We start from the raw sequence: 26,685 nt of genomic DNA on the forward strand, positions 1-26,685 counted from the left end.
GATTCAAACAAATCGATTGGGAAGAGACCCAATCGATTCCCAGCAGGTAAAGGATCCGCCCAAAAGGGCGCGGAGCCCTAGGACCTATAAAAGACAGGTCCCAAACTTGGTTCGTTCTTCTTGACCAGCCCTCCTCTCTGGACCAGCCCTCTCGACCAGCCTTTTACCGAAGAAGACCTTGACCGGGAGAGAGGAGAGGTTTGGGACAGCAGCCACCAGCAAGTAAGTGTCTCACAACGATCGCTACCAGAGATAGACACTCCTGACCCCTTTTTAACCCGTACCAACCTGAAGTCTGCGGACCAGTGCAGAGCAAGAGGCCTTGTCCCCTGATCCGGCAGTTCCCTTTAAGATAAGTATTGGTTTATTTAGTGGTAGGAATAGTTTAATCATCTTAGCGTGTGCATGGGTAGTATTATAATTGTATTATAATAAACTCAGTTGTTTGAACTTACTAATTGGTGTATGGTTTTACTGCTTTGAACTTGACCTTGAAACTTGTGGCGGTATCTTAACGATACCTGGTGACTCCAGAGCTAAGTAATGAAACAGCCAAATTGAGTGTTAAGCACACTCACCCAGAACGAGCAACATCTGGAGCTGTAAGGCAGCAGTGCTAACCACTGTGTCACTGCGCCACCTGTTAATTCACCTGTTGTGACTCTGGGATAAGTGGGGCTGGAATTGATGGTGCGCTTGCCCAGGGCTTCGTAACAAATGGAACTCTTTTTGTCAAATTCTTTCTGTGGAACATTGGTCAAAAGTCTTGAGAGATGACACATATCTTATATGTTGCTGGCATCCTATAGGTGTATTTATTTCTGCCCATCTCTCCGTTCTTTATTTTTCCCCCTCTTTTCTTTCAACTTCACATCCCATTACCAGTCAGTAGAATTCTGTTTGTGTTAGAACAGTCTCAGGTCTGGTAATGAATTGAAGGAGAAAACCCAAAGCTAACTGACACTTACCAAAAACTATTAACATTTGCACAGTGCTAAGCCATTTCCTAGTTTGCAAAATGTATTATTCAACTACATACATAGTACTGCACAATGAAACATAACGGGTTGCATGCTGTAACAATTTTTCTGACAAGTATCAGTGAATATTAAAGAACAGATTATGTTTAATGCTTTCTTTCTTGAAGCAAATAAAAATAATTTTTGACTGGTTCTCAAGGTTACCATTTGATGCAACATACTTTCTAAGCTGCACGTGTATATTTTCCTTCTATGATTTACCATTGCTATCGATTTATTGTCTGGACTGCAGGCATTTTCATAGACGGTGTAAAAATAGTTGGGGATGGACACCCAGCTTTTGTATCCTGAATCAATTCTGAGTAATTGGTTACTCACTGAGTAAGACAACATGAATAAAACAAAGAATCCTTGTTGCTAAGTGTGCACGTGTAGGGACCAGATGAGGAGAAGATCAGGATTGGCTGCTCTCCACAACTAAATAGACAGACACATAAAATTACACATTTACAAATTCTGGGACATTAGTGGTGTAACGGCATCCAGTCAGTAGAAAAATGAGCAGAACAGCAACTATTTGTTATTCAAATATGGAGGCAGATGGTAGAAAATAGATTGGACCACATCTGCCAGCATTAAGTGAGGGTGATGATGTAAACCAGGTTAATATAGCATAGCAACACTGAAAATTGTTTCATTGTGCAATATGTCAGATATGTTGAGAAGTTTAAAAGAAAGCAATTGTTAGCACAATAATGATATGGTTTAATTTAGGTGCTTTAGTGTGGTTGTGACCTAAAGGTCTTTTAATTCAATTCAACAGTCAAGGAAGATGGATTACTTGTGATTTCAAAAATGTGCAAATTAAATTCTGCCTTCTGTATTGCAATCAGAAGTAAATACCAGCAACATTTTATATATAAATTTTTCATAGCTCAGAGGCATATCTTGTTTCAAGATCCTGAGTATTCTGCAACCAGGATAGGGAGACATTATAAGAGTCAACATTTGAATCAAAGAGAGTCATTTGTAGTGGCCATGAGATATTTTTACATGCTGCGGTCTGTTTCTGAGTCAGAACAAAGCTCAAAGAAACCATGGGCGGCATTCTCCCCTACCCGGCGGGGCGGGGGGGTCCCGGCGTAGGGGAGTGGCACCAACCACTCCGGCGTCGGGCCTCCCCAAAGGTGCGTAATTCTCCGCACCTTTGAGGGCTAGGCCCGCGCCGGAGCGATTGGCACCACGTTGACTGGCATGAAAACCGGCACCAGCGGCCTTTCAGGCCCGCCGCCCGCCGAAAGGCCTTCGCCGGTTCGCGCATGCGCGCTGGGGGATTCTCTTCTGCCTCCGCCATGGCGGAAGAGAAAGAGTGCCCCCACGGCACTGGCCCGCCCACCAATCGGTGGGCCCCGATCGCGGGCCTGGCCACCGTTGGGGCACCCCCAGGGGTCCGATTGCCCCGCGCCCCCCCCCAGGACCGCGCCTGTGCCGCCGATACCAGAGGTGGTTCAAACCACATCGGCGGGAGAGGCCTCCCAGCGGCGGGACTTCGGCCCATCGCGGGCCGGGGAATCGCCGCAGGGGGCTCGTCATGGTACGATTCCCGCCCCCACCAATTGCCACGGCGGGGGCGGGATGTTCGGCGGCCCCGGGCGATTTCGCCCCATGTCAGTTTTCAGCTGTATCTGCAATTAAGTAAGTGACATTGTTTTAGTCATAACATTATTTCACATCCTCAGGACATCACAATACTGCACAGCTGATAAATTACTTTTAAAATGTTGCCACCTATTACTGAAGGCCCCGCCTTCTCAACCTCACCTCTAACCTGAGGTGTGCTGATCCTCAGGTTAAACCACCACCAGTCAGCTCTCCCCCTCAAAGGGGAAAGCATATATGGTCATTTGAGACTATGGCGACTTTACTTTATCTTTACTTATTATTATGTAGACAAACCTGATGGCCAATTTGTACATTACAAGGTCCCACAAACAGCGATAGATACATGTCCAGCTCTTCTGTGTTTGGTGGTGGTGGTGCAAAGCGATAATAATGGGTTATTTGATATCAATTGGAGATTAAAAAATTAAAAGCAGGGTTCATCAACCTGACAAGGCTGGGAAAAGTTCATAAACATGGCTGGGAATACTCGTGTGCTCAAGGATATCAACATCTTACAGCATATTATTCTCATCCTGAGGGAGGCGGGGATTCGCATTGTGCGGGGAAGGGGACCCCAGGCATAAATTAGCATGGTAAAGTGGGGAGAGGCTCGCATATCGGGCCCCGCTCCTCCTGCTAGCAGAGACCAGTAATGATCCTCCACTGGAGGGGACACTGGACTCCAGAACGGAGAATCCAGGCTATTTGCTCATATAGATTTCTGTGTCCAAACTTCAGAACCCACCACTGTACACTCTTCAGTAGAGAGGAACATTATGGAAAAGAGATGCCCAGACCTTCATACTTTCTAGATTGTTATAAAAAGGCTGTCTGGAGAGTGGTAATATTCTCTGGTGGTTCCTTTCCTTTGGGTATAGTTAGATCAATTCTTCAGTCCCATTTACGTTTCAGTATGATCTGTTTTTCTCAAACATAAGTGAGAGTGATCATCTGAGGAAAATGCCTGATCCAGGATAGTCCCAAAAAGGGACGAAGATTATAATCCACTTCATTGGTTGAAGAATAAGTACTCATCAGGTGAATTTTCTTGTTTGTCTTCAAATTCTCTCACTACCTGAACAGACAAACAGGCCCTTCTACGTCTTATCTGAAATTGCTTCCTCTGACTGCAGTGAAGTGTCAGCCTGTCTGCAAGGCCCTACAATGCAGCTTAAATCACAACACCTAGTCCAGAGGTATGAGTAAGCGAAACCAACATCTAAAGGAATTCCTATCTGTTGTCCCAACTTGTAAATGACAAACAAAAATTGAGAAAAAGAAAGCATAAGGCACAAACCCCATTTTCTGCTATCGAATTAACGAAAAGCAGATGAAAAATAATCTGAAAAAGCAATTAAAAATAATAATTCAAAAGTTCTTTCAAGTGTACAGGCAAACATGTCAAAGAATGTACTTTTAGTGTTCGCAACAGGGAATTAAATAGATGGTAAAAAAATTCTCATCGGGCCTATTATTATATTGAAATGAAGCTTTCACCTCTTTGTTGTGAACGTTTCCCACATCCAAACAGCTGGTGGCAGTGCCTGATTTGGTGTAAGTTATTTCTGCCATTATTGCAATTATACCCGAGTACTGCATTTTTATAAGCCGAACCAAGTTGTAAATTAACTGTTGCATCACACAAAAAGACACTTAATGTCAGTCCTAAATATACTCTTTTGGAACAGGGAGCATCATATTGTGTCTGCAGATATGGACTGGTATTTTAATTGTCACAATCCATTTTATCTTCTTAACCAACAAGTAATATTTATTTTAGAAAGCTGAATATACGTAATTAATAGATTCCAAAGTTAAGTTACATGTATTTTGATAAAGTAAGCATCTTTAGGTCGCAGGATGGCTTGCATCGAAATACAGCAAGGCTATTAAGAGGAATTTTAACCACAACCCGGTAGTTAAAATTTCTCAAGCGATGTAACCTTTCCAATCCTACTGCATTCCCGGGAGCTCAACTATTAGCCAGCTCTATTCAGCAGAAGTGCAAAACATCATCCAGAAGACAGCAGGGTCCTGTTTTAGGCAAATGTTAGTGATTACCTGAGCTATGTTGATTTTAGTGCCCATTCATGTGCAAGTATCCTGCAATTAACCCTTAATTTAGAACGCGCACATTTTTCAACTACAGGAGACCAGAAAGTTGCTTTTACCGACTCCACAGTGGTATACATGTTTAATTTGTTCTGCAAAAAAATACATACCGTTTTTTTCAAAATGGATACCAGACTACACACTCAATATTCCATGACATGCCATGTATTCTTTCTGATATCATGTGTCTGCTAATTGCTGACTGGTAGAGTACAGCTGCGTCAAGATATAGGACGGGATTTAGTGACCCCGTTGTGCCTGCTGCAGACCCGGGCGCAACAGGTGAATTGTGCGAGAGCCCCAGATCAGGCTCCGCGCTGAGCGTCAGGCTGATTGCGAATCATCTGACTCGCTCTGCCAGGCGCGATCAGGATCTCGGCATATTTAACTGAGCCTAATGGCTCATATCCGGATGCCTGATTCACCCAGTGCCCTGGACTCAAGGGTCACACTTGTGAGACCTCGCGAGGGCGCCATTCGCCTAGTACTGGTTCACACAAACATGGACCAGGCGTAACTGCACCTCAGGCGGGGGGGGGTGAGAGGGGGGGGGGGTGAGGGGGTGGTCTTGCACGGCATTAACGATGTCCGGAAGGTCAGGGCAGGGCATGGTGGTACCCTGGCACCTTGGCAGTGCCACCTATGACACTGTCAGGTTGTCCAGTGCCAGATTGGCACTGCCAGAATTGGGCTCAGGGGGCCTCACCAATTGGAGGGGGGGGGGGGGACTGAGGCGGGTTCCCAGGGCCCCTGACAAGATGGGGGGACGGGGATGATCCAGAAAGCAGAGGGCTAATAGGGCGGGGGGGGGGGGGGGGGGGGGGGGGGAGCGGGAAGTGGGGAGAAGATGATCAGGGCTGCCAGTCAAATGGGCACCTGATCTGCAAACAGCTATTCCCCAGATATCGCCAGCAGGAAATCAACAAAAGTGTGGCCTCAAATTCCCCAAGGCCAAACCAAACAGCAAAATGCTGTTGAGTAGCGGGATGATAAACGCGCCTAAAAGCGGACTTAACATTTATCTGCTGACTTCTCCATTGCCACTCACAGAGTTTGAATCTGGAGAGACCGATAATTTTCAACTTCACGAGTTGGGCAGCAGACTGGAATGAAAATCTGGAGTGTTTGACAACCTGTGGACATCCTGCAGGTCACTACACACCTGGCACAATGAAATGTTACTCCCATTATGCCTGAACCGACGTTGAAGGCAATAAATTTTGTGGTAACTCTTTGAAGAAATCAAATAACACTTATGGAACTGCCTATTTGCTGGAGTTAAGCCAACATTTTATTGTAAGAAAAACTAACCTGTGAGATGAATGGAATATTCTCTTTCATGCATCCATCAACAAAGACCAGACCAAGAAAAATATACTTTATAACTTGAAATAAAAGTGGCATGATTTTATAATTTTGTTTTAGAACTGGTGAAAACAAAACTAATCACTAGCCCTGTGCCATCAGAGATTCCTAGTTAAATATTTTATTTATTTCTGCTTCAGCAGTTTGCATGAGTTTACCTGTAGTCTGGCTCTGAGTGCATTATGTGCAAACTCTAGTCTAATGATTCTGCTTTGTGCTTTTTAAATCTCAAACGACTTGACATTTTTAATATGTTGCTGAAATTCCATTGTTGCAAAATAAAACAGGAAAATAGCACAAAATATAACTGCACAAGATTTCAGTTGCATCTGGAACATACTGGGCGTCAGTGTTCAACTGATAAATCTTCAACATATTAAAGTACAATGACGCATCATTTCAACCATTAGTGGGAGGATCATCAGAATATATAGAAAAAGGGAACATTATGTATTGCCTTTTTAAAATTGCATTCGGGTAGCTTTGCGTTCATGAATACATTACAAGCATCCATGTTGTTTTCTGTGGACCAATGGGAGACTTCCGACTGTTTTTGTATTTTGTATCAATAATTATGGTGCGAGTCTATCAAACTGAATTTAACAGCGTGAACTCCATGAGTCGGCTCATCAATTAGTACTCAAAAGATCAATATAGAAGTGGTGAAAGACAGGTCAATTGGTCCATGGAGCCCATTCCCTCTATGTGTCCTGTCAGTGATTCCATCCAAGCTCCTCAAACTCCTAATGGAAACCTCAGAGAAAAATTCTTATTCCCTGATACTGAAAACGAATCCAGCAAAGTATCAAAATATTAGTTCAACGACTTCCGGTTGCGGCTATACGGAGCTAAGCCGCACGTTCGGCAGCTCCCGCTAGAAACGGACTTTGGGGCTCTTTTCAGGGCCCCCAACGGAGCTTTTTCGAAGATTCCTGACGTGGGAAGGGGTCTGCAGTAGATCCCCAGGGTTCTATGGTCCGGACCAGGAGTGGGGTGGGCAGAAAAGCGGTGGCAGCGCCCCTGGAAAAGCGGGGGAAGGGAAACAAAATGGCAGCCGGCGGAGCCCTCGAGGAGTGGAGGCAGTGGGCGCAGGAGCAGAAGGCGACTCTTCTGCGCTGCTTCCAGGAGCTTAAGGTGGAGCTGCTGGAGTCGCTGAAGGCTACCACCAGAGAGCTGATGGAGACTCAGACAGCCCAGGGGACCGCAATCCGGGAGCTGCAGCAGCAGGCCTCCGAAAGGGAGGATGAGGCCGCGGCCGTCGTGGGGAAGGTGGAGATGCACGAGGTACTCCGTAAAAAGTGGCAGGAGCGGTTCGAGGAGCTGGACAACCGGTCGAGGTGGAAGAATTTATGGATCCTGGGCCTCACGGAGGGGCTGGATGGGTCGGACCTGGCGGCCTATGTGATCGTTTTGCTGAACTCGTTGATGGGAGCTGGGTCCGTCCAGGGGCCCCTGGAGCTGGAGGGTGCCCACAGAATACTGGCCAGGAGGCCCAAGCCGAATGAGCCGCCGTGGGCTGTGTTGGTACGGTTCCACCAGTTCGTTGACCGGGAGTGCGTGCTCCGGTGGGCCAAGAGGGAGCGGAGCAGCAAGTGGGAGAACACGGAGGTGCGGATCTTCCAGGACTGGAGTGCGGAGGTGGCTAAGCGGAGGGCCGGGTTTAACCGGACGAAGGCGGTGCTCCACAGACGGAGCGTGAAGTTTGGCATGTTGCAGCCGGCGCGTCTGTGGGTCACCTACAAGGACCGGCACCATTATTTTAAGTCCCCGGAGGAGGCGTGGGCCTTTGTGCAGGCCGAGAAACTGGACTCAAACTGAGGGTCAGGGATGGGGGTTTTGTATGTAACTGTAACTGTGTTTAATTTTTTCTCTGGAGGGGAGGGTTCGCTGTTTAATGCAGGATGTGTGTTGGCTTTAAGGGGGGGTGGGGCGATATCTTTATGACTTTTTGTATGGGTCTGGTGGACAGGTTTGGGCAGGGAGGTAAACTGGGAGTGCGGGGAGCTGGTGGTGGGGACTGGCAATGGGAGTTGCACTAGAGGAGGCGGGGTTGGGCAGGGCGAAAGCGCGGGCTTTTCTCTGGTTTCCCGTGCTGTGGGATGATGGGGGCGGGGTCGGGGCTGAGAAGCATGGGCCTTTGCTGGCTGTTTTTTTCCCCGCGCAAGAGCGGGGGGTGGGGGAAGAGGGCCAGTTGATGGGCACGAAGGAGGAGGAGCAGTCCCACATGGGGGAGGGTCAGAGGTGTGGCAGGAGTCGCCGGGGTCAGCAGAAGTTAGCTGGCTCACGGGAGTGCTGCGAAGGGAGGGGCGCGGCTAGGAGGGGTCCTAGCCTGGGGGGAGGGTGGGGGTTACCGGGTTGCTGCTGAAATGGCCAGGAAGGAGCTGGAGTATGCAGGGGGTGCTGGGTGGGGGGGGGGGGGGGGGGGGGGGGGGAGAGAGAGAGAGAGAGAGAGTTGCCGCCGTAGAGAACAGGCCGAGCGGGGGACGCTGGCCGGTGGGCGGGCAGGGGATGGGTTATGGCTAGTCGGCAGGGGAGGGGGGCAGGGAGCCCTCTGATCTGGCTGATAACCTGGAATGTGAGGGGGCTGAACGGGCCGGTCAAGCAGGCCCGGGTATTTGCGCACTTGAAGGGGCTGAAGGCGGATGTGGCCATGCTCCAAGAGTCGCACCTGAAGGTGGCGGACCAGGTTCGACTGAGGAAGTGGTGGGTGGGCCAAGTATTTCATTCAAGGCTGGATGAGAAGAATCGGGGCGTGGCGATCCTGGTGGGAAAGAGGGTGTCGTTTGAGTCGTTAAATATGGTGGCCGACAGTGGCGGGAGGTATGTGATGGTGAGTGGCAAGCTGCAGGGGGAGCGGGTGGTGTTGGTGAATGTTTACGCCCCAAACTGGGACGATGCGGGGCTTATGCGGCGCACGTTGGGCCTCATTCCGGACCTGGAGGTGGGGGGCCTGATCATGGGGGTGAACTTCAACACGGTGCTGGATCCCCCATTGGATTGATCCAGGTCCCGGATGGGTAGGAGGCCGGCGGCGGCTAAGGTGTTGAGGGGATTTATGGACCAGATGGGGGGGGGGTGGATCCCTGGAGGTTTGCGAGGCCAAGGGTCAGGGAGTACTCGTTTTTCTCCCATTTGCATAAGGCCTATTCTAGGATTGATTTTTTTGTCCTGAGCAGGGGGCTGGTTTCGAGGGTGGAGGATGCTGAATACTCTGCCATTGCCATTTCGGATCATGCCCCGCACTGGGTGGACCTTGGGCTGGGGGACGAGAGGGCCCAACGTCCGCTCTGGCGCTTGGAGGTGGGGCTGCTGGCAGATGAGGAGGTGGCCGGGAGGGTTCGGGGGTGTATCGAGAGATACCTCGAGGCCAATGACAACGGGGAGGTCCGAGTGGGGACGGTCTGGGAGGCATTGAAGGCGGGGTGATTAGAGGGGAGTTGATTTCCATCCGAACCCATAGGGAGAGGGGAGAGCAGAGAGAGAGGGAGAGATTGGTGGGGGAGATGGTGAGGGTGGATAGGAGATATGCGGAGGCTCCGGAGGAGGGATTGCTGGGGGAGCGGCGTAGCCTTCAGGCCAGGTTCGATCTGCTGACCACCAGAAAGGTGGAAGTTCAGTGGAGGAAAGCACAGGGAGCGGTGTATGAATACGGGGAGAAGGCGAGTAGGATGCTGGCGCACCAGCTCCGAAAGCGGGACGCGGCCAGGGAGATTGGGGGAGTGAAGGATAGAGTTGGGAAGGTTTGTGCGGAGGGGGGTAGACGTTAATGGAGTCTTTAGGGACTTTTATGGGGAACTGTACCGGTCTGAACCCCCGGTGGAGGGGAGGGGGGGGGGCGGGGGGGGGGGGGGGGGGGGAGAATGGGGGGCTTCTTGGACAAGCTGCAATTTCCGAAGGTGGAGGATGGGCAGGTGGAGGGACTGGGGTCGCCGATTGAGCTGGAGGAGCTGGTTAAAGGGATAGGGAGCATGCAGTCGGGCAAGGCGCCGAGGCCGGATGGGTTTCAGGCCGCATTTTATAAAATGTATGCGGACCTGTTGGGCCCCTGTTGGTCCGGACCTTTAACGAGGCAAGGGAGGGGGGGCTTTGCCCCCAACTATCGCACCGGCGCTGATTTCCTTGATCCTTAAGCGGGACAAGGACCCTCTGCAGTGTGGGTCATATAGGCCGATCTCGCTGCTAAATGTAGATGCCAAGCTGCTGGCAAAGATCTTGGCCACAAGGATAGAGGATTGCGTGCCCGGGGTCATTCACGAGGACCAGACGGGGTTTGTGAAGGGAAGTCAGTTGAATACCAACATACAAAGGCTCCTCAATGTCATTATGATGCCAGCAGTGGAAGGGGAGGCAGAGATAGTGGTGGCATTGGATGCGGAGAAGGCCTTTGATAGGGTTGAGTGGGGGCATCTGTGGGAGGTGTTGGAAAGGTTTGGGTTCGGGGAGGGGTTTGTCCGTTGGGTGAGGCTGCTTTATGAGGCCCCGATGGCGAGTGTAGCCACGAATAGGAGGAGGTCGGAGTACTTTCGGCTGTACCGGGGGACGAGACAGGGGTGTCCCCTGTCCCCCTTGCTCTTCGCGTTGGCGATTGAGCCCCTGGCCATGGCGTTGAGGGAGTCAGGGAACTGGAGGGGCCTGGTGCGGGGTGGGGAGGAGCATCGAGTGTTGTTTTATGCAGACGACCTGTTGCTGTATGTGGCGGACCCGTTTGGGGGCGATGCCGGAGGTGATGAGGATTTTCAGCGAATTTGGTATAAGCTCAACCTGGGCAAGAGCGAGTTGTTCGTGGTGCACCCTGGGGATCAGGAGGAGGGGATTGGTAGGCTCCCACTGAAACAGGCAGGGCGGAGCTTCAGGTACCTAGGAGTTCAGGTGGCTGGGAGCTGGAGGGCCCTGCACAAGCTCAACCTCACAAGGTTGGTGGAGCAAATGGAGGAGGAGTTCAAAAGGTGGGATATGTTACCGCTGGCGGGTAAGGTGCAGTCCGTCAAGATGACGGTGCCCCCGAGGTTTTTGTTCCTGTTCCAGTGCCTTCCAATCCTTATCCTGAAGGCCTTTTTTAGGAGAGTTAACAGGAGTATTACGGGATTTGTGTGGGCGTATGGGACTCCGAGGGTGAGAAGGGTGTTCTTGGGACGGGGCAGGGATAGGGGGGGCTAGTGCTGCCCAACCTCTGTGGGTATTATTGGGCTGCCAATGCAGCGATGGTGCGTAAGTGGGTAATGGACGGGGAAGGGGCAGCATGGAAGAGGATGGAGATTGCGTACTGTGTGGACACGAGCCTGGAGGCGCTGGTAACGGCGCCGTTGCCGCTCCCTCCAACGAGGTATACCACGAGCCCGGTGGTGGCGGCTACCCTCAAAATTTGGGGGCAATGGAGACGGCATAGGGGGGAGGTGGGGGGCTCGATGGAGTCCCCGATACGGGGGAACCACCGGTTTGTTCCAGGGAGCATCGATGGCTGATTTCTGGGCAGGCACAGGGTTGGTATTAGGAGGTTGAGGGACCTGTTTGTGGATGGGAGGTTCGCGAGCCTGGGGGAGTTAGAGGGGAAGGTTGGGCTCCCCCCGGGAACATGTTCAGGTACATGCAGATTAGGGCGTTTGCCAGGCGGCAGGTGGAGGGGTTCCCCTTGCTGCCCCTACGTGGGGTACGGGACAGGGTGCTCTCGGGGGTGTGGGTTGGAGGAGGGAGGATTTTGGACATACACCGCGTAATGCAGGAGGTAGACGAGGCCTCAGTGGAGGAGCTGAAGGGTAAATGGGAAGAGGAGCTGGGCGAGGAGATTGAGGAGGGGACGTAGGCGGATGCCCGACAAAGGGTGAACTCCTCCTCTTCCTGTGCGAGGCTTAGCCTCATACAGTTCAAGGTGCTGCATAGGGCCCACATGACTGGGACGAGGATGAGTAGGTTTTTCGGGGGCGAAGACAGGTGTGCTAGGTGCTCGGGGAGCCCAGCGAAACACGGCCATATGTTTTGGGCATGCCCAGCGCTGCGGGAGTTTTGGAAGGGGGTAGCAAGGACGGTGTCGAGGGTGGTGGGATCCAGGGTCAAGCCAGGCTGGGGACTCGCAATTTTTGGGGTTGCAGTGGAGCTGGGAGTGCAGGAGGCAAAAGAGGCCGGTGTTCTGGCCTTTGTGTCCCTAGTAGCCCGGCGGAGGATCTTGCTTCAATGGAAGGATGCGAGGCCACCAAGCGTGGAGGCCTGGATCAATGATATGGCGGGGTTCATCAAATTGGAGAAGGTGAAATTTGCACTGAGGGGATCAGTACAGGGGCTCTTTAGGCGGTGGCAGCCTTTCCTGGACTTCCTGGCGGAACGGTAGGGAAATAGGCCGGCAGCAGCAGCAACCTGGGGGGGAGGGGGGGATTGGGTTTGGTGGGAGGGAGAAGTGTGTACATGGGGTTGTTGGATGTGGCGGGTGTTATCTCTTTCCTTTCTATTGTTTGCTTTTTTTGTTTTTGATTTAGTAGTTGCTTTTGTAGGGGGGTGGGTGTTGTTCTTGGGTTTTTACCATGGTTAGTCTGTTAATATTGTTTTGTTGTTTATATTTTATGAAAACCTTAATAAAATTTATTTAAAAAAAAAATATTAGTTCAGCTTTCCAACTCGCATTGTTGAGTTCTGTTTTCCAAAGCCAGTTACAGATGTCAAAACAATGCACAAGTCACAGTTCATAATGGCTGGAATCCCAAATCACTAACTTCAACAGTGTTTACTTTTGCTTACAACGGATGCTGATGTTGCTTTAATCGGACAATCGGCATTTAACACAAGTAATTGCTTTGATGTTTGGGTATAGGTTGGGTGCAGGTAAAGAAAGACGGGTGTGTAACTTCCTAGCTCCCGAGCAGTGTCTCTGGTGGGTACCCCACAGACACACTGGAATCCCATGTAAGGATGGCAGGGCAAGTTCAAACTTCCAAATAGCAATTTGCCTTGGAGTAGGAACCATCCAGAAATGTGACTGTCAATGTTACCCAGAAGAAGTTAGAAGAATAAAAGCAACATCTAGCTTCTGGGTAACTTTGTATTGATCTCCCTTGTCTGTGACCCCAGCCCCCGCCTGCCATGGGACACCCAACTACTCCCCATCCTGCACTACCTACCCCCAAAACCGATCCAGGGACTAACCCCCAACTAAGTTCCCATACGCCCCAAGTAAGTTCCCAAAACACCCCAGCACCCCCCCCCCCCCCCCACCACTTTCTGAATTCCTATGGGAGAGCCCTCCGCTGACTGCCGACCAAACTCACCCCGCCCCCTCACCTTGCAGGGGAAGCCACAAACCCCTCCAACCTGCATGGGACAGCCTGACTACAATCACCGTTGATTGCACACCCACCTGACTGCATATTCCCCCAAACTGCACAACCCCCCCCGACTGTACACTCCTCGATGCACACCTGGTCGAGTGCACACGCCCAAACTGCATGTCACCCGATCAACCTCCCACCCCTCCCCCCACAGACACCCCCCCCCGCCCCCGCCTCCCCCCCCCCCCCCCAAGAACTGACCATCTGATCTCCACCCTGACCGTCAACCAACAGAGCTGGCATCCTCACACTGACCATCCGACTCCCCACTGACCGAAACCCCCGGCAACCTGATGACTCCCATCAAAAGACCCCCCCCCCCCAAACCGGACACCCACTTCAGACCCCATCCCCAACCTGACTGACTCCCATCACTGACTACTTGACCCCCAATCCCCCCACTGATCACCTGACCTTGCAATACCCCCAAAAAACTGACCTTGCCACTGACTAAAGGGTGCCCTGGTCTGTGCTGCAAATATACTTCCCCCCCCCCCATGGAGAACGATTTACAAGCATCGGGGTGAACTCCACCAATCCCCCACCAATCACCGTGGCAGTATTAGGTGCACTCTTCCTCCTCACAGGCACCAGCCCTCCCCATAAGGGGAACCCACCCCCAACCCCCATAGGCTCTCCAGAGGGTCCACCACTGCCACAGGTTGGTTTTGCCAGAGGACAGAGCCAACTGGTGCCAGAGGGCAGTGCCGCAGGCATTTCCCTCTCCTCACAGAAGCTATACTTCCCTTGGCACCCTCCGGTGGGTTCCCCTTGACTGATTCCCGTTTTTGTTTAGCTGTTGTAAACCTCGCCAATGTGATGTCACGGCAGCAAGGTATGGGGTGGCGGGGAGGACATATGGCTGGAAAGTCCTTTAAAAATATTTAAATGTTTTAAAATTTATTGAAAATGAAAATCACTGGCAAGGGACGAGGAAAGTTGGGAAACAAGATCTCACTGGCAAGAATCACGTTGCTTGATTCACGTGGGATTTTGCAACCACGCAGCCATTTGCGCTCAAGGCAAACACGGGTGTAATTTCCGCTCCATAGTGTCTTTCATAAAATCAGAACGTCCCAAATTCATCGCTAATGAATTATGTTTGACGATTAGTCATTGTTGTAACTTTAGGAAACACTGCAACAAATGAGATGATGAACAGCAGAGACAGCAATAAGATACATTCATGTTTTTTTGTTGATCTTTTTTGAGGGATAAATTTTGTGCAGCACACGAGGAGAACTCCCCTGCTCTTCTCTCAAAGACTGTCATGGCTCTTTTATATCCCATGGAAGGTACTGATTTAATTTCTTCAACACCACAGGCACAGCTGACACCTGCAAACATACAACACTCCCGTAACATTGCGCTAAAGTGTTAGTATGGATTATGTGTTCTGGTCTCCAGAGTGCAGTTGGAACCCAGGACTTCTGATTAGGAGGGAAGAGTATCGCCATCAAATAAGGCTGATGATCAGCAATTACTCATGGTGGGTGATAGAATCTATTTGTCGTACAGGTTAGCTAGGCATAGTTCAATAAATATTTCAAATTCAATCATGTGTGCCAGGTTTAGCTATGACATCATGACATTTCACTGCAACTAGTATTTCAGCTGATCTCAGTGGTGAAGTCACTATTAAGAATAAATTAGATAGTCACTTACAGCAAAATATCCTTGTTGAAACCAGTTATAAGATACACGAGGTGCAAAATTCAATTGGTACATGCCCTGCAGGTACCAATTTGTAACCCTTACACTAGAATCAAAAACGAATGGTTGTGTATTTTTAAGCCACATGCAGGATGATGATTCATGTTTATCAATGAAAGTTTATTTGGCGTATGTCTATTCAGGCTATTCCCAGATGTATGGGGCAAAATTCTCCGTTGGGAACGTAAATCAGGAAGTGATTCCCAGTCCTTCGCCATGCAAATTTATGCATGGCGAGGACTGTGAGTGATTCCCAAGGGAATCCCACTACCGGGCCATCAATTTGAGTGGGCGACCTGATAACGAGGTCCCAAGCTGGCCACCAGCACCACTCCCCCATCACAATTCAGCATTGTTTAATTCATCTTACTTCACAGTTCAATAATTCTGAAGTGGTCTAAGGGCAATGTTTATACATCAAACTTTGATTGACAGCTTCTGGACACCTTCAAACAGAGTTAAGTGCTGTCAGTTTCTAGCTGACCACTTAAAAATCACTCAACCGTGAAGAGAAGTGATTGGAAAGCACTTAATTCTTTTTAATGTGCTGCAAGACTTGTCAATGGAAGCTTGATGTTTATAAACAATGTGGTGAGAGCACTTGAGAGTTATTCAACCATGAAGGAACCATGATGGAACAATGCTGACAGCTTGGGTGTGCAGAAATTGTCAATCACAGCCTAGTAAAATCAATGTCAGAGAGAAATGAATGAATGGCTTGCAGATCAAAGATCTGAGGGGGTTTAAACACAGCTGACTGGTTTTCTTTTTCCAGGAATTAGCAGGTGGTGCTTCCTGAGTCTGAGCCAGCTGGTGTATTGCCCAGGTGAGTGCTAAAGTAATCTTTGCACTCGAGTCAAGGCTGCTCTCTAACTTCCATGCATGAGTCTCTCGTCTGGTGGGGGGATTTTTCTGACAGAGGTCTCTTTTATGGGGTGGCTTCCTTACAGGGGTCTCTCTTCTGGGGGGGCTTCCTGAGAGGGGCCTCTCTTCTTGGGAGTCTGTGAGGGGTCTCCGTATTTAGGAGGTCTCTGTGAGGAGTCTCTTTATTTAGGGGATCTTTACAGGGGTCTCATTATTTTGGGGGTCTCCCAGGGGGGTCCTTATTTAGAGGGTTTCAGGGGGTTCGTATTTAGGGGATCTCTGGGGGGGGGGTTTCTTATCTAGGGGATCTCTGGTGGCAGGTCTATTTAGGGAATCTGTGGGGTGAGTTCCTTACTTAGGGGGTCTTTGGGGGGGGCGCCTCTTTATTCAGAAGTCTCTGGTGGGGTCAGTGCGGGATTTGGTAGGAGTGGGGTGGGCAGGTCTTGTGTTGCGGGGGGGGGGGGGGAGGGGGAGAAGAGTGACCCTTGGATGGACTTTGGGGCACTTCCCTTAAAGAGCTACCAGCTTGGCCCACCACGAGGTCCACCCTGTCAGGACCATGTTTGTCAGCAGCAGTAGTGATTCTCACCCATGTGATTCCTGGCCCAGAGGACTGGAGAATCACATGGGCCTGGAGAATATGGTGCTCTGTCCGCTGAGTCATTAAGATCCATTTGCACCCTCCCGCTGGTTCGGGGCATGAACCTCAACCCCAACTCTAGTAGGGAGCCGGCACATCAGCAATGGATCGGCATTTTCTTCATGTCGCTGGATTATCTGCTTCATCAGTAACTCCGCTCCTGGATAATTCCGCCCAGGGATACAGTTTGCAACCATCCTTCCATCCCGTTGAAACTGAAGTCTGTTCATTTCTTTTTTGTTTGAATCAGTTCATCAATCATTGTATTATAATATTACATTCTTATATATGAATCATGTAAATCTTAAATAGTGGGCGCGATCTAACGGCAAAGATTCTAAGTGTCATTTGTGGCAGGTTTTGCCAGGAGTTTCCCACCAGCTCCGTTAGTGAGTTTATCACCGCTATCTGACCACACTTAGACACTTTTTGGGGCCCTGGAAATTTCTTACCATTTAAGCCCACACTTTGAATAATTTTCATCACTGGGGAACTGAACTCACTGGCCAGACTGGCTCCTCAGAGATTGGGCCACAATTTTGAAAGAGTGCCCAGATCTATAAGAGGACTTGTGGGTTCTCTGCACCCATGGGCAATGTCAACCCTACACACATGGGCATTATCCCAAAGCCCCCCAAGTGATGATAGCCTGCCATGGGGTCACTGAGGGTTCCCTTTTTTCAGGCCTTCCCAGGCCCCTCTTACAGGACCCCCACCCGTTACTCCCTCAACCTTTCAGAGGCAGCTTCATATCTGCCCAGCACCCTCACCCTCCTTTCATGGGCATGGCTCCTCCAGGCCCTGACCCTTGGCAACGACACCCAGGCATCACGGCATTGCCACCCTGGCACCCTGGTAGTGCTCCTGCCGACTTTTTAGTACACCTTGGCAGTGTCAGGATGGCAGTACAAGGTGCCAGCCTGGCAGTGTCAAGGTGCCTGCATTCTGGAGGGAGGGCCAGGGGTCACCTTGCTCTGTCCCTGGCCACCCAGGGACCTCAGATGGCCTGGGCCACCCCACAAGCACTGTTCCACCTGGTCCACATTTGTATGGACCAGTACTGAACGGTGCCCGGCTGGGGGACTCTGTGGGAGGACGTTAGATTCTGGGAGCCTGGGAGATCCCAGGTGAACATGCCAAAGTGGGGTTTAAACCGACTTAGGCATGTGAGGCTTGGTCACGTCCATTGTGGGCGGGATCCTGATCGCGCCACCTTGTGAGGTCTGGATAGATCTCAGGAGGCCTATTGACTGCCAGGAAGCCTGCAGGAGGTCTCTCCTGGCATCTACCGACCGTGTTGCACTCCCTTCCGAGTGTGACGCGACCGGCAGATTGCAGATTGCAGCTTTGAATCATGCTAATTTGTTTTCTTCTGGTTAAACACAATGAGTGGATCCTTCGTTGGCCGATGCTGAAATTGGGGCATGCGATCGGGCGGAGGATAGTTCCCCACGCCAAAATCGTGGCAGGCGCCGGTTTGACGCCAAATCGCGATGCTCAGCCTCCTTGAAAACAGCATCAATCCGACGCCAGGTGTGGGTAGTAGAAACACCGTTTGCATATCATTAGTGGGTCCACCCACGATGCTCCTCCTCCGATGGGCGAGTTGCCGACGGCGCAGTCCACGTGTGCTCTCACAAATCATGAACCTGGCGTGTGATGGCTGCTGAGAGAGGAGAGGATGTATGGACAGTATCCAACACTGCCATACTTCGCAGACCGTCGTGGCGCTGGCGGCCTGGGGCTTCTGCCAGGGCCGGGGTAGACAGGTACGCAACACCATTACTGCAACTGGCAAAGCAGCCATGCAGCTGCGCACACTGCTAACAGCCCACTGTAAACCTGGTGCCCTGGGTCGTGTAGGTGACCCCCCTGGGGCTTCCCCCTGGGTGCCCTCTGGCCCCAGCCAACCCATCAGCTGTATAGGCGCTCCAGCACTACCTGCCCCATCTTTTTGGCCCCAATCAGTGTACGTATAGGGAGTGTATTGTTTAAGTGTGGCTGCAGCTTGTCAGCCCTGTGAGTGTCCATCACGGACCTAGCGATTCCCGCACCGTTTTTCATGGGATTCAATGGTGTTCCCAGCCGCGCTGGTTCTAGCCCCTCACCCTTAGCAGAATCGGTGCAGGTGTGACGTCAATTTTTCTGACATGAAAGTCCACGGATTCTCCGTTGGCGTCAGCACTTAGACTCAGGAATGGAGAATCTGGCCCAACATTTACAGCACATCTCACTGCAGTGATACCCTTCATGATTTAAAACAATCTTCATCTAGTATTTGCCTGCTCCTTCATCACTTTCTCTCAAATAGGAATGGCTTTTTCCTTCAAAACTGAGAACACATTTTTGTAATAAATTCAACCTATTCAATTACACTGCCAAACACAAAACAGTCCTTAATCTCAACCAAGACACAGGACGTTTATTGCAAACCTATTGATAAGGTACAGACATCTAGTTATTTTGAAATTATGTGCAATGATTGCTTTACTTTCTAGTATGATGAAAACACTTTTGAAATTGTAAGCTAACAAGACTCTTTATTCACACAAATGCGATATCTTGGGCTGCATTTCCCATTACAGGATGGTAGCAGAATCCTCACCAGCAGGGAACTCCATTAATGCTTCATTAGTAAGTGTGTTCATTCTGGCAGTAATCACAAGACATTTAAAAACAATAATGTTAATCAAGAAACTTGACACACGATCAGAGAGTGTGGAAAAATAGATTATTTTTAGAGAAAATTCTTTGCCCTGGTTCTATTGATTATTTACGGATTTTTACAATTAGATTCTGCCCTGCATGCATGATGTCTGGGGCATACTTTAAAAATCAAAACAGCAGCAACAAAAATAAAAGAATGTGTTGTGCACCAGACTATTTCCAGCTGTGTTTGCACTGAAAGCAAGGTTTCAGAAAAAAGATAGGAGTTAGGGAAGTGAGCAGTTTTGTCAGCACCTCAGTTAGACTGGACACAATCTGAGGCCAGCTCTATGCCAAAGGTGCCAGAGTGAGAAGGCAGAAACATGGCAGTAACCTTTTTGAGCTTTTAATTGCTGGAAAGCACAATTTAAAAACTGAAAGAAGGATGAATTTACTGTTCCAAAAGAGTGAAAGAGGGATGAATATAGCAGTGACAACCTTGTCTGATTTATGATGGTGTTCTGGCCACCACTTAACTCTGTTACAAGGGTAGATTTATAATGCAGTTAAACTGAGTGTCCTGGAATGGAGATGGTGAAATCATTTGAATTCTGCCCAGAGACAGGCCCATGTGATTTGGAGTCACGGATGGCGCAGAATCTTCCATTCTGGAGAGTAAGTCTGGTGGCAGGAGTGGAAGTTGGAGTGACTTCCGCTGGAGTGTGGGATGGCTAACATGTGAGATCTTGTCCGGTTTGGCTTATGAATTATGTATCTGTGAGGAGCTTGTCAAATCCCGTGCTCTGGCGGGCAGGAAGTGGTTCACTCCACCATTAGCTCCAACGTTTTGGGTGCCATATTTAAACATACTCACTATACTCACTTTCACTGTACTCCTTGACTCCCCTCCCCAATTCTGCCTCGGTTTCACCCCTTTCCTGTGCTTACATGCAGCCAACATCCCTGATGGATGGTGTGAAAGGAAGGAAAAATTAGGTTCTACTGATCTCAAAGTCCAGGAAGAAGTCTCCTTCAAGAGGTGCATGCCATTTATGTACAGTAAGTGAAATGTTCTGAATGCTCGCTGGAGGGGATCAAGATTCTGGTTTGTTGGCTTTTTAATGAGCATTCTTGAGATTCAAATGGGGTTCCCGACATAGCTCTGCGGGACACTCCACCATGAAGATTGGGAGAACAAGAATCCAAGGTCATTTCCTTCTGTTCAGAAACAAATTATTGGCTCACGCCAAATCTTGCTCTCTCACCAGCCATGATTGCAGGTGGGAGCAGAGTCTTCCACCAAGGGCAGAGGTGCAGGAGGGAAACCTATCGAAACTCGTGGACCAGTTTTCACTCCTTGATACAAATGAGGGACATCTAGTCTTGTTGGACACAGACTCCCAGATTCAGATTCAGAGAGACCTGAAGAGGAAGAGAAACAGCTGCTGCTGTACAAACCAGAAGAGGAGACTGTTTTGTGTTAACCAGAAAAGAGAATACTGGTGAGAATGGATTCCATTTTGCAGACATGGCATCTGTAGAGATTTAAGGGCCAAAGAGTTTTCAGAGAGTGCCTTGTTGCAGGAAGTCAGTTTGATGATATGTAGACTATTGCATGAAGGGACTTTCAAAAGATACTAGAGGTCTCTGTAGTCACATTGAGGATACCCTCCATCATGTTGTACGGCACTGCACCGTGCTAAATAGGATAGACTTCGAATAGATCTAGCAATTCACAAGTGGGAAACTGAGGTGCTGTGGGCCACCAGCAGCAACGGAATTGTACTCAACCACGGCCTGCAATCTCATCCGGCATATCACCCACTCGATCAGAGGATCAACCCTGATTCAATGAAGAATGAAGGAGGCCATGCCAGGAGCGTGAGTAGGCATATCTAAAAATGAGGTGTTAACCTGGTGAAGCTACAACACAGGACTACTTGCATGCAAACCAACATAAGCAGCAAGTGATAAACAGAACTAAGTGATTTCACAACCAATGGATCAGCTCTGCAGTCCTGCCACATCGAGTCCAGAATGGTGGTGGATGATTAAACAACTCACTGGAGGAGAAGGCTCCACAAACATCCCCATCATCAATGATGGGGGAGTGCAGCATATCAGCGCAAAAGACAAGGCTGAAGCATTTGCAACAATCTTCAGCAAGAAGTGCGGAGTGGACTATCCATCTCGGCTTCCTTTGGAGGTCCCCAGAATTACAGATACCAGTCTTCAACCAATTCGATTCACTCATAGCAAGAAATAGCTGAAGACATTGGTTACTGCAGATGCTGTGAGCCCTGACAATATTCCGGCAATAGTACTGAAGACTTGTGTTCCAGAACTTGCCGCGCTCTTAACCAAGCTATTCCAGCACAGCTACGATACTGGCATCTACCCAGCGATTTTGGAACATTGTCTGGAAATTTCTGTACACAAAAAGCAGGACAACCCATGCTGATATCAATCTACACTCGATCATCAGTAAAATGATGGAAGGAGTCATCAACAGTGCTATCAAGCAGCATTTGTTCAGCAATAACCTGCTCACTGATGATCAGTTTGTGTTCTGCCAGGGCCACTCAGCAACTGACTTCATTAAAGCCTTGGTTCAAATATTGACAACAGAGCTGAATTATGCCCTACATAATTACAGCAAGACCTCCTTAATTATACTGCAACCTCCTTGCCATAAAGACAAATGCACCATTTGCCTTTCTAATTGTTTGGTATAGCTGCATGTTAGCTTTCTATGATATATATACAAAGAGACCCAGGTTTCTAGGAATACAATCATTTCCAAGTCTCACCTTCTTAAAAAATGTTCAGCGTTTCCATTCCTCTTCCTTTTCCCATGTTCTCCATTTTGCCACATTAGTTGAAATTTGAGAATTCAGTGTGAACACTGCTCTGTATTATCACAAGCAGCTAGATGTAGCTCTATGTGTGGATACTAAAGAAATAAAAAGACTGTAAACCTAAAAACAGCCCCTCCTACAACTTCTCTCATTCTCCAAGCCTGCATTGAGGTGAAGAACTAGCATATAGAGATGCAAGTTCACCTGCTGAAGTGTCTCGTTGTCACATTAGCAAGATTTACCTGAAGACGTAATTCCTTCCCATGTCGACTGATGTTGACGCTGTGCGGTTGTCCATTAGCCAGATTTCTGTGGTTCAGGTCAATTCTGTAAGGCTCCTTTGTACCTCCGAGGTTGTACCGAATCTGAAGACTTCCTGAAAAAAATCAGCAGGTCTCCTCAGTATGAAACACAAGCTCTCCTTTGAATGGTGGCAGACTCAGGCTTTGTAATTTGCAAATATTTTCTGTAAGAATTACAATTTTCAATAAAGTTGAGAATAGTTAATTCCTTTTCTATTACAGTCTATTTGTAAAACAGGTACACATTTTATAGAAGTTCCAGTGAGTTTCTGCCAATGATTCCGTGAGCCAAATTTTTATTCCATGGGCGGGAACCAAACATGGGGACCAGTTTTGAGTTCCAAATCAGTATGGTATGTTCCAGGCATACCCGCCATTAATTTTAAAAGAATAGCCAATTAAAGACCAGGGAATGGACTCACCATCTTGTGGACATGTTCAAGGCCGTTGGGGGATGCCCACATGCCAAGTGGAATTCCCAGCTGGGGCAGAAATGGAACCGGAGTAGTTTCCCAATTATATTCATTTTATATAAGCTGGCTAACTGCCACTGGTGGGTAAGAAGCTCTCAGAGGTGGGCCTTCCTCCCCTGATAGGGGAGAGAAGCCACCTCAAGCCTGCTAATGACTCGACAGCTGTTAAATAGATACTGGGCGAGCTGGGTAAGCAGATGTGGGCTCATCCCAACTTTGACACTCAGCCACGCATTATTCTTTTAGTCATGTAATTTTATCTTCAGTTGGATATCACCATTAAACACACAGTCACAGTTGCAGCTACACATGGCTGTCACGAAATTGCTTTTGATAAAATTAATGCATGGAAGGAAACTCATTTTGTTCTGATCATCCTTGAACCATGAGTTCCACTACTATTGTAGGTTTTTGTTATTGTTACAGCATCCTATCTGCAACATGTCACGTTATTAATTGTCATTTTAATAACAACTGCAAGTATTTATTTGAACTCCAATTCTTAAGACATGGCACTGAATAACTGAACACCGTATCTATTACTTGGGGAATGGTGTTTCCAATTGCACTCTTATAAATTAAAAGTCCCTGTGGAGGCTTATGTGGAGCATAAACACGTTTGGGCTATTTGGGCCAAATGTCCTGTTTCTATGATGTATTCCAATTTTCCGTTCATTAACTTTCATGGATGGCAATTCCATGGCCTCCCTTACAGGCTTATGCTCTTTTCCACCTGATTTTGCTGTATTTGCAATGCTGGGGAATCCAACAGCCTTAGGCTCAATGGGTCATTTTCTGTGTGCATTATCACCACTTCTGCTGCACTTTTAAAGCTGCAAAGCAAATCCAACACTGAAATAGTTATTTCTCCCCTTACACAGTTCCTTTGTATTGTCAGTTAATCAGAACATTCACAGCTAAGGAACCCTGAGGCCCTTTAAAAACATGCATTTTCTCGAAGTGACAGATCGGTCAATATCTTATTATTACTTTGCCTGTAAACCAAACTGCCTTCTGGCTTCTGTCTCAGACCATCAACAAATAGATGAGGCTAAATTGTGGCTAACCAACTGTGAACCTGCACAATGAACGTTGATTCTTCAGTTAGTGCTGAATGTAGCATCCATTCACTCAACCGTTAGTTCCCAGCAAATCTTATCTAACCTGGTCAGAAGGTATACAAATATATCAGAGAAAAGGCCATTCATCACATTGTTTCCGTACATCTATATTGCCCCTCTTAGACCTAGATACTTAGAGAGAAAAGAGTTCATTGAGTTTGGGAGGAGAAAATGAATTGAGGGCTGAGTAAAGTTATCAAGTCCTCATCATCAGTGGTCTGCACATCCCGGCATATTTCTCTCTTCTCCAAACGGATGGATCTTACGGTACTCTTTGAAGTTCTCCATACTTTTTCCCATTCTACAGCTGACCCCCAAACATCCTTTTTTTTCTCTCTTTTGGTCTTTTTTATTTTAACCGTCTTCCTATTGCTTCTAATGATATCCCATTCCCACTGAGCACACACTCAAGCCAAATAATTTGCCTCTTTCTAAACAATCTAATTGTATTCTTCTTATGTCATTGCCAACACCAGCTCACTACTTGCCTTGTCTATTCAGTTTACTTTTTCCGAACCCACATCTCAAAATTCTCTAGAGATCTAACCTTCTCTTTCTCTAGTGTGCATTTTTCAGCATCATATAGCACCACTCACCAGACCAAAGTCATCACTAATACGTTTTCAAGTTTAAAAAAAATTTAGAGTACCCAATTCATTTTTTCCAATTAAGGGGCAATTTAGCATGGCCAATCCACCTAGCCTGCACATCTTTGGGTTGTGGGGGAGAAACACACGCAAACACGGGGAGAATGTGCAAACTCCACACGGACAGTGACCCAGAGCCGGGATTGAACCTGTGACCTCGGCGCCGTGAGGCTGCAGGGCTAACCACTGTGCCACCATGCTGACCTCAGTCATCACTAATACTTCCTTCAGTTCCCTATTCAACTCCATTGACAGGGGAATACTTTGCAGGCACAATTTAATGGGAAAATTTCTAAGTGTCATATCGGCCGCAACTTACCGGGTGCTTCCTAACGGCCGGGCTGGCAAGACCGCGGCCCTTATTTAACGGCACTTGCCGGAAATGATCCCCCATGCGCTTCACAGCGGAACTGGCTATCCCACCAGCTGATTTGCCGGAACCGTGCCCAGCAGCTCCCCACTAACAAGGGTTAACACTAACAAGGCTGATGGGCGCAGTGGAGGTGAGACGGGACATCCTGTTCCCCCAAGGGGGCTGGAGGACCAATAATAGGGCCGCCAATGCCACCTGGGAGGCAGTGGCAGGGGCCATCAGTTTGGGTGGCATGACAAGCAGGATCCCTGTACAATGTCGGAAGACCAACAACCTCCACTGGGACACAAGGGTAAATTAACAACAGCTCCCTGGTGTGGTGAATCACAGTAGCGTAATTCACACTGTATTACACATGTTGTACTATGTCTCTGTAAGCTCGGCACATGAGCAGTTGCGCTGCTCTGCCACTAGGGGGAGATGCACTGGGAGTATACGGGAGTTTGTACTGGGCTCCACCCATGGTTCCTACCCCTAACCGGAAGTATAAAGGTTGATGCTGAGAGCCTGCCTGCCAGTTCATCTGGAGTTCATATTGTCACAGGCAGGCTCTGTTGTAAGACGATTAAAACCACTGTTCACTTCTAACCACGTGTCGCGTGAATTGATGGTCTCATCAATTTAATCGTCTTAAGAAACAGTAAGGAATGACCATGGAATCAGCCCTCAAGCCTAATCGACTGGAACTCGACCCGCAGGATGCAGAGGCAAAATAAATCTTTTCGCATTGGCTCCGATGTTTTAAGGCCTACCTGGCTGAAGCAAGCACCCCAGAAACGACAGAGGAGCAGAAACTGAGCCTACTGCACGCAAGGGTGAGCCATCGTATATCTACTCAGCTAAACTGTACCGGCTCATATACAGAGGCCCTGGCCCTACTCGATAGAATGTACGTGAGGCCTATCAATGAGGTCTACGCGCGCCACGTTTTTACTACTTGCCGCCAGCGCCCCACAGAATCGCTAGAAGAATTTCTCAGAAACTTAAAAGCCTTATCCCGGGACTGTAATTATCAGGCTGTAACTGCTGCAGAACATAGAGAACTTGCTGTCCGCGATGTCTTTGTTGCAGGCCTTAGATCAAATTACGTGCGCCAGCGACTGCTGGAGAAAGGGGCCCTAAATTTAGAAGATATTGTTGAACTCGCTGCTACTATGAGGTCTCATTTCGTAGCCTTACCTCGTTTCCTGCCGACTGCGTGACCCCGTCATGGGCCCCCGACAAGCGACTCCCCCAGGCCTGCGCCGCGCGGCCACCCAGCCACCATGCTGCCCCGGCCTGCCACTTTTGTGGCCAGCCCCAGCTCCCGCGGCAGCACTGCCCGGCCCAAACTCGACCTGCAGCAGCTGCAGGCGAAGAGGCCACTATGCCAGAGTGTGCCTGGCAAGGAAGACCCCAGCCCCTAAACCTCCAGCGGCACAAAGTAATCGCCCTCCGCACTAGCAGGCCCCGGAACGCAGCGGCCTATGCCCCGACTCTGCCCCCACCCACCACGTGCGATCCATGGGGGCAGCCATCTTGGTGGACCCCCACCACGTGGTCCACCATGGGCGACTCATGGGGGCCGCCATCTTGGATGCTATCTTCCGCGCCGCCTGCCACGTGCGATCCACGGG

General features: G+C 49.1%; 1 protein-coding gene across 1 annotated transcript in view; it reads right to left on the reverse strand.

Annotated features, from left to right (window-relative positions):
• Nucleotides 1-26,685, reverse strand: part of cntnap2a (contactin associated protein 2a) — a 2,445,269-nt gene that overhangs the window by 191,074 nt on the left and 2,227,510 nt on the right. Inside the window, exon 20 of the mRNA XM_038797786.1 lies at nt 22,396-22,529. Within this exon, the coding sequence (XP_038653714.1) occupies nt 22,396-22,529 (134 nt within the window). The remainder of the gene's footprint in view (nt 1-22,395; nt 22,530-26,685) is intronic.

This window comes from Scyliorhinus canicula, chromosome 5, assembly GCF_902713615.1.
Source record: "Scyliorhinus canicula chromosome 5, sScyCan1.1, whole genome shotgun sequence".
NCBI classification, from domain to species: domain Eukaryota; kingdom Metazoa; phylum Chordata; class Chondrichthyes; order Carcharhiniformes; family Scyliorhinidae; genus Scyliorhinus; species Scyliorhinus canicula.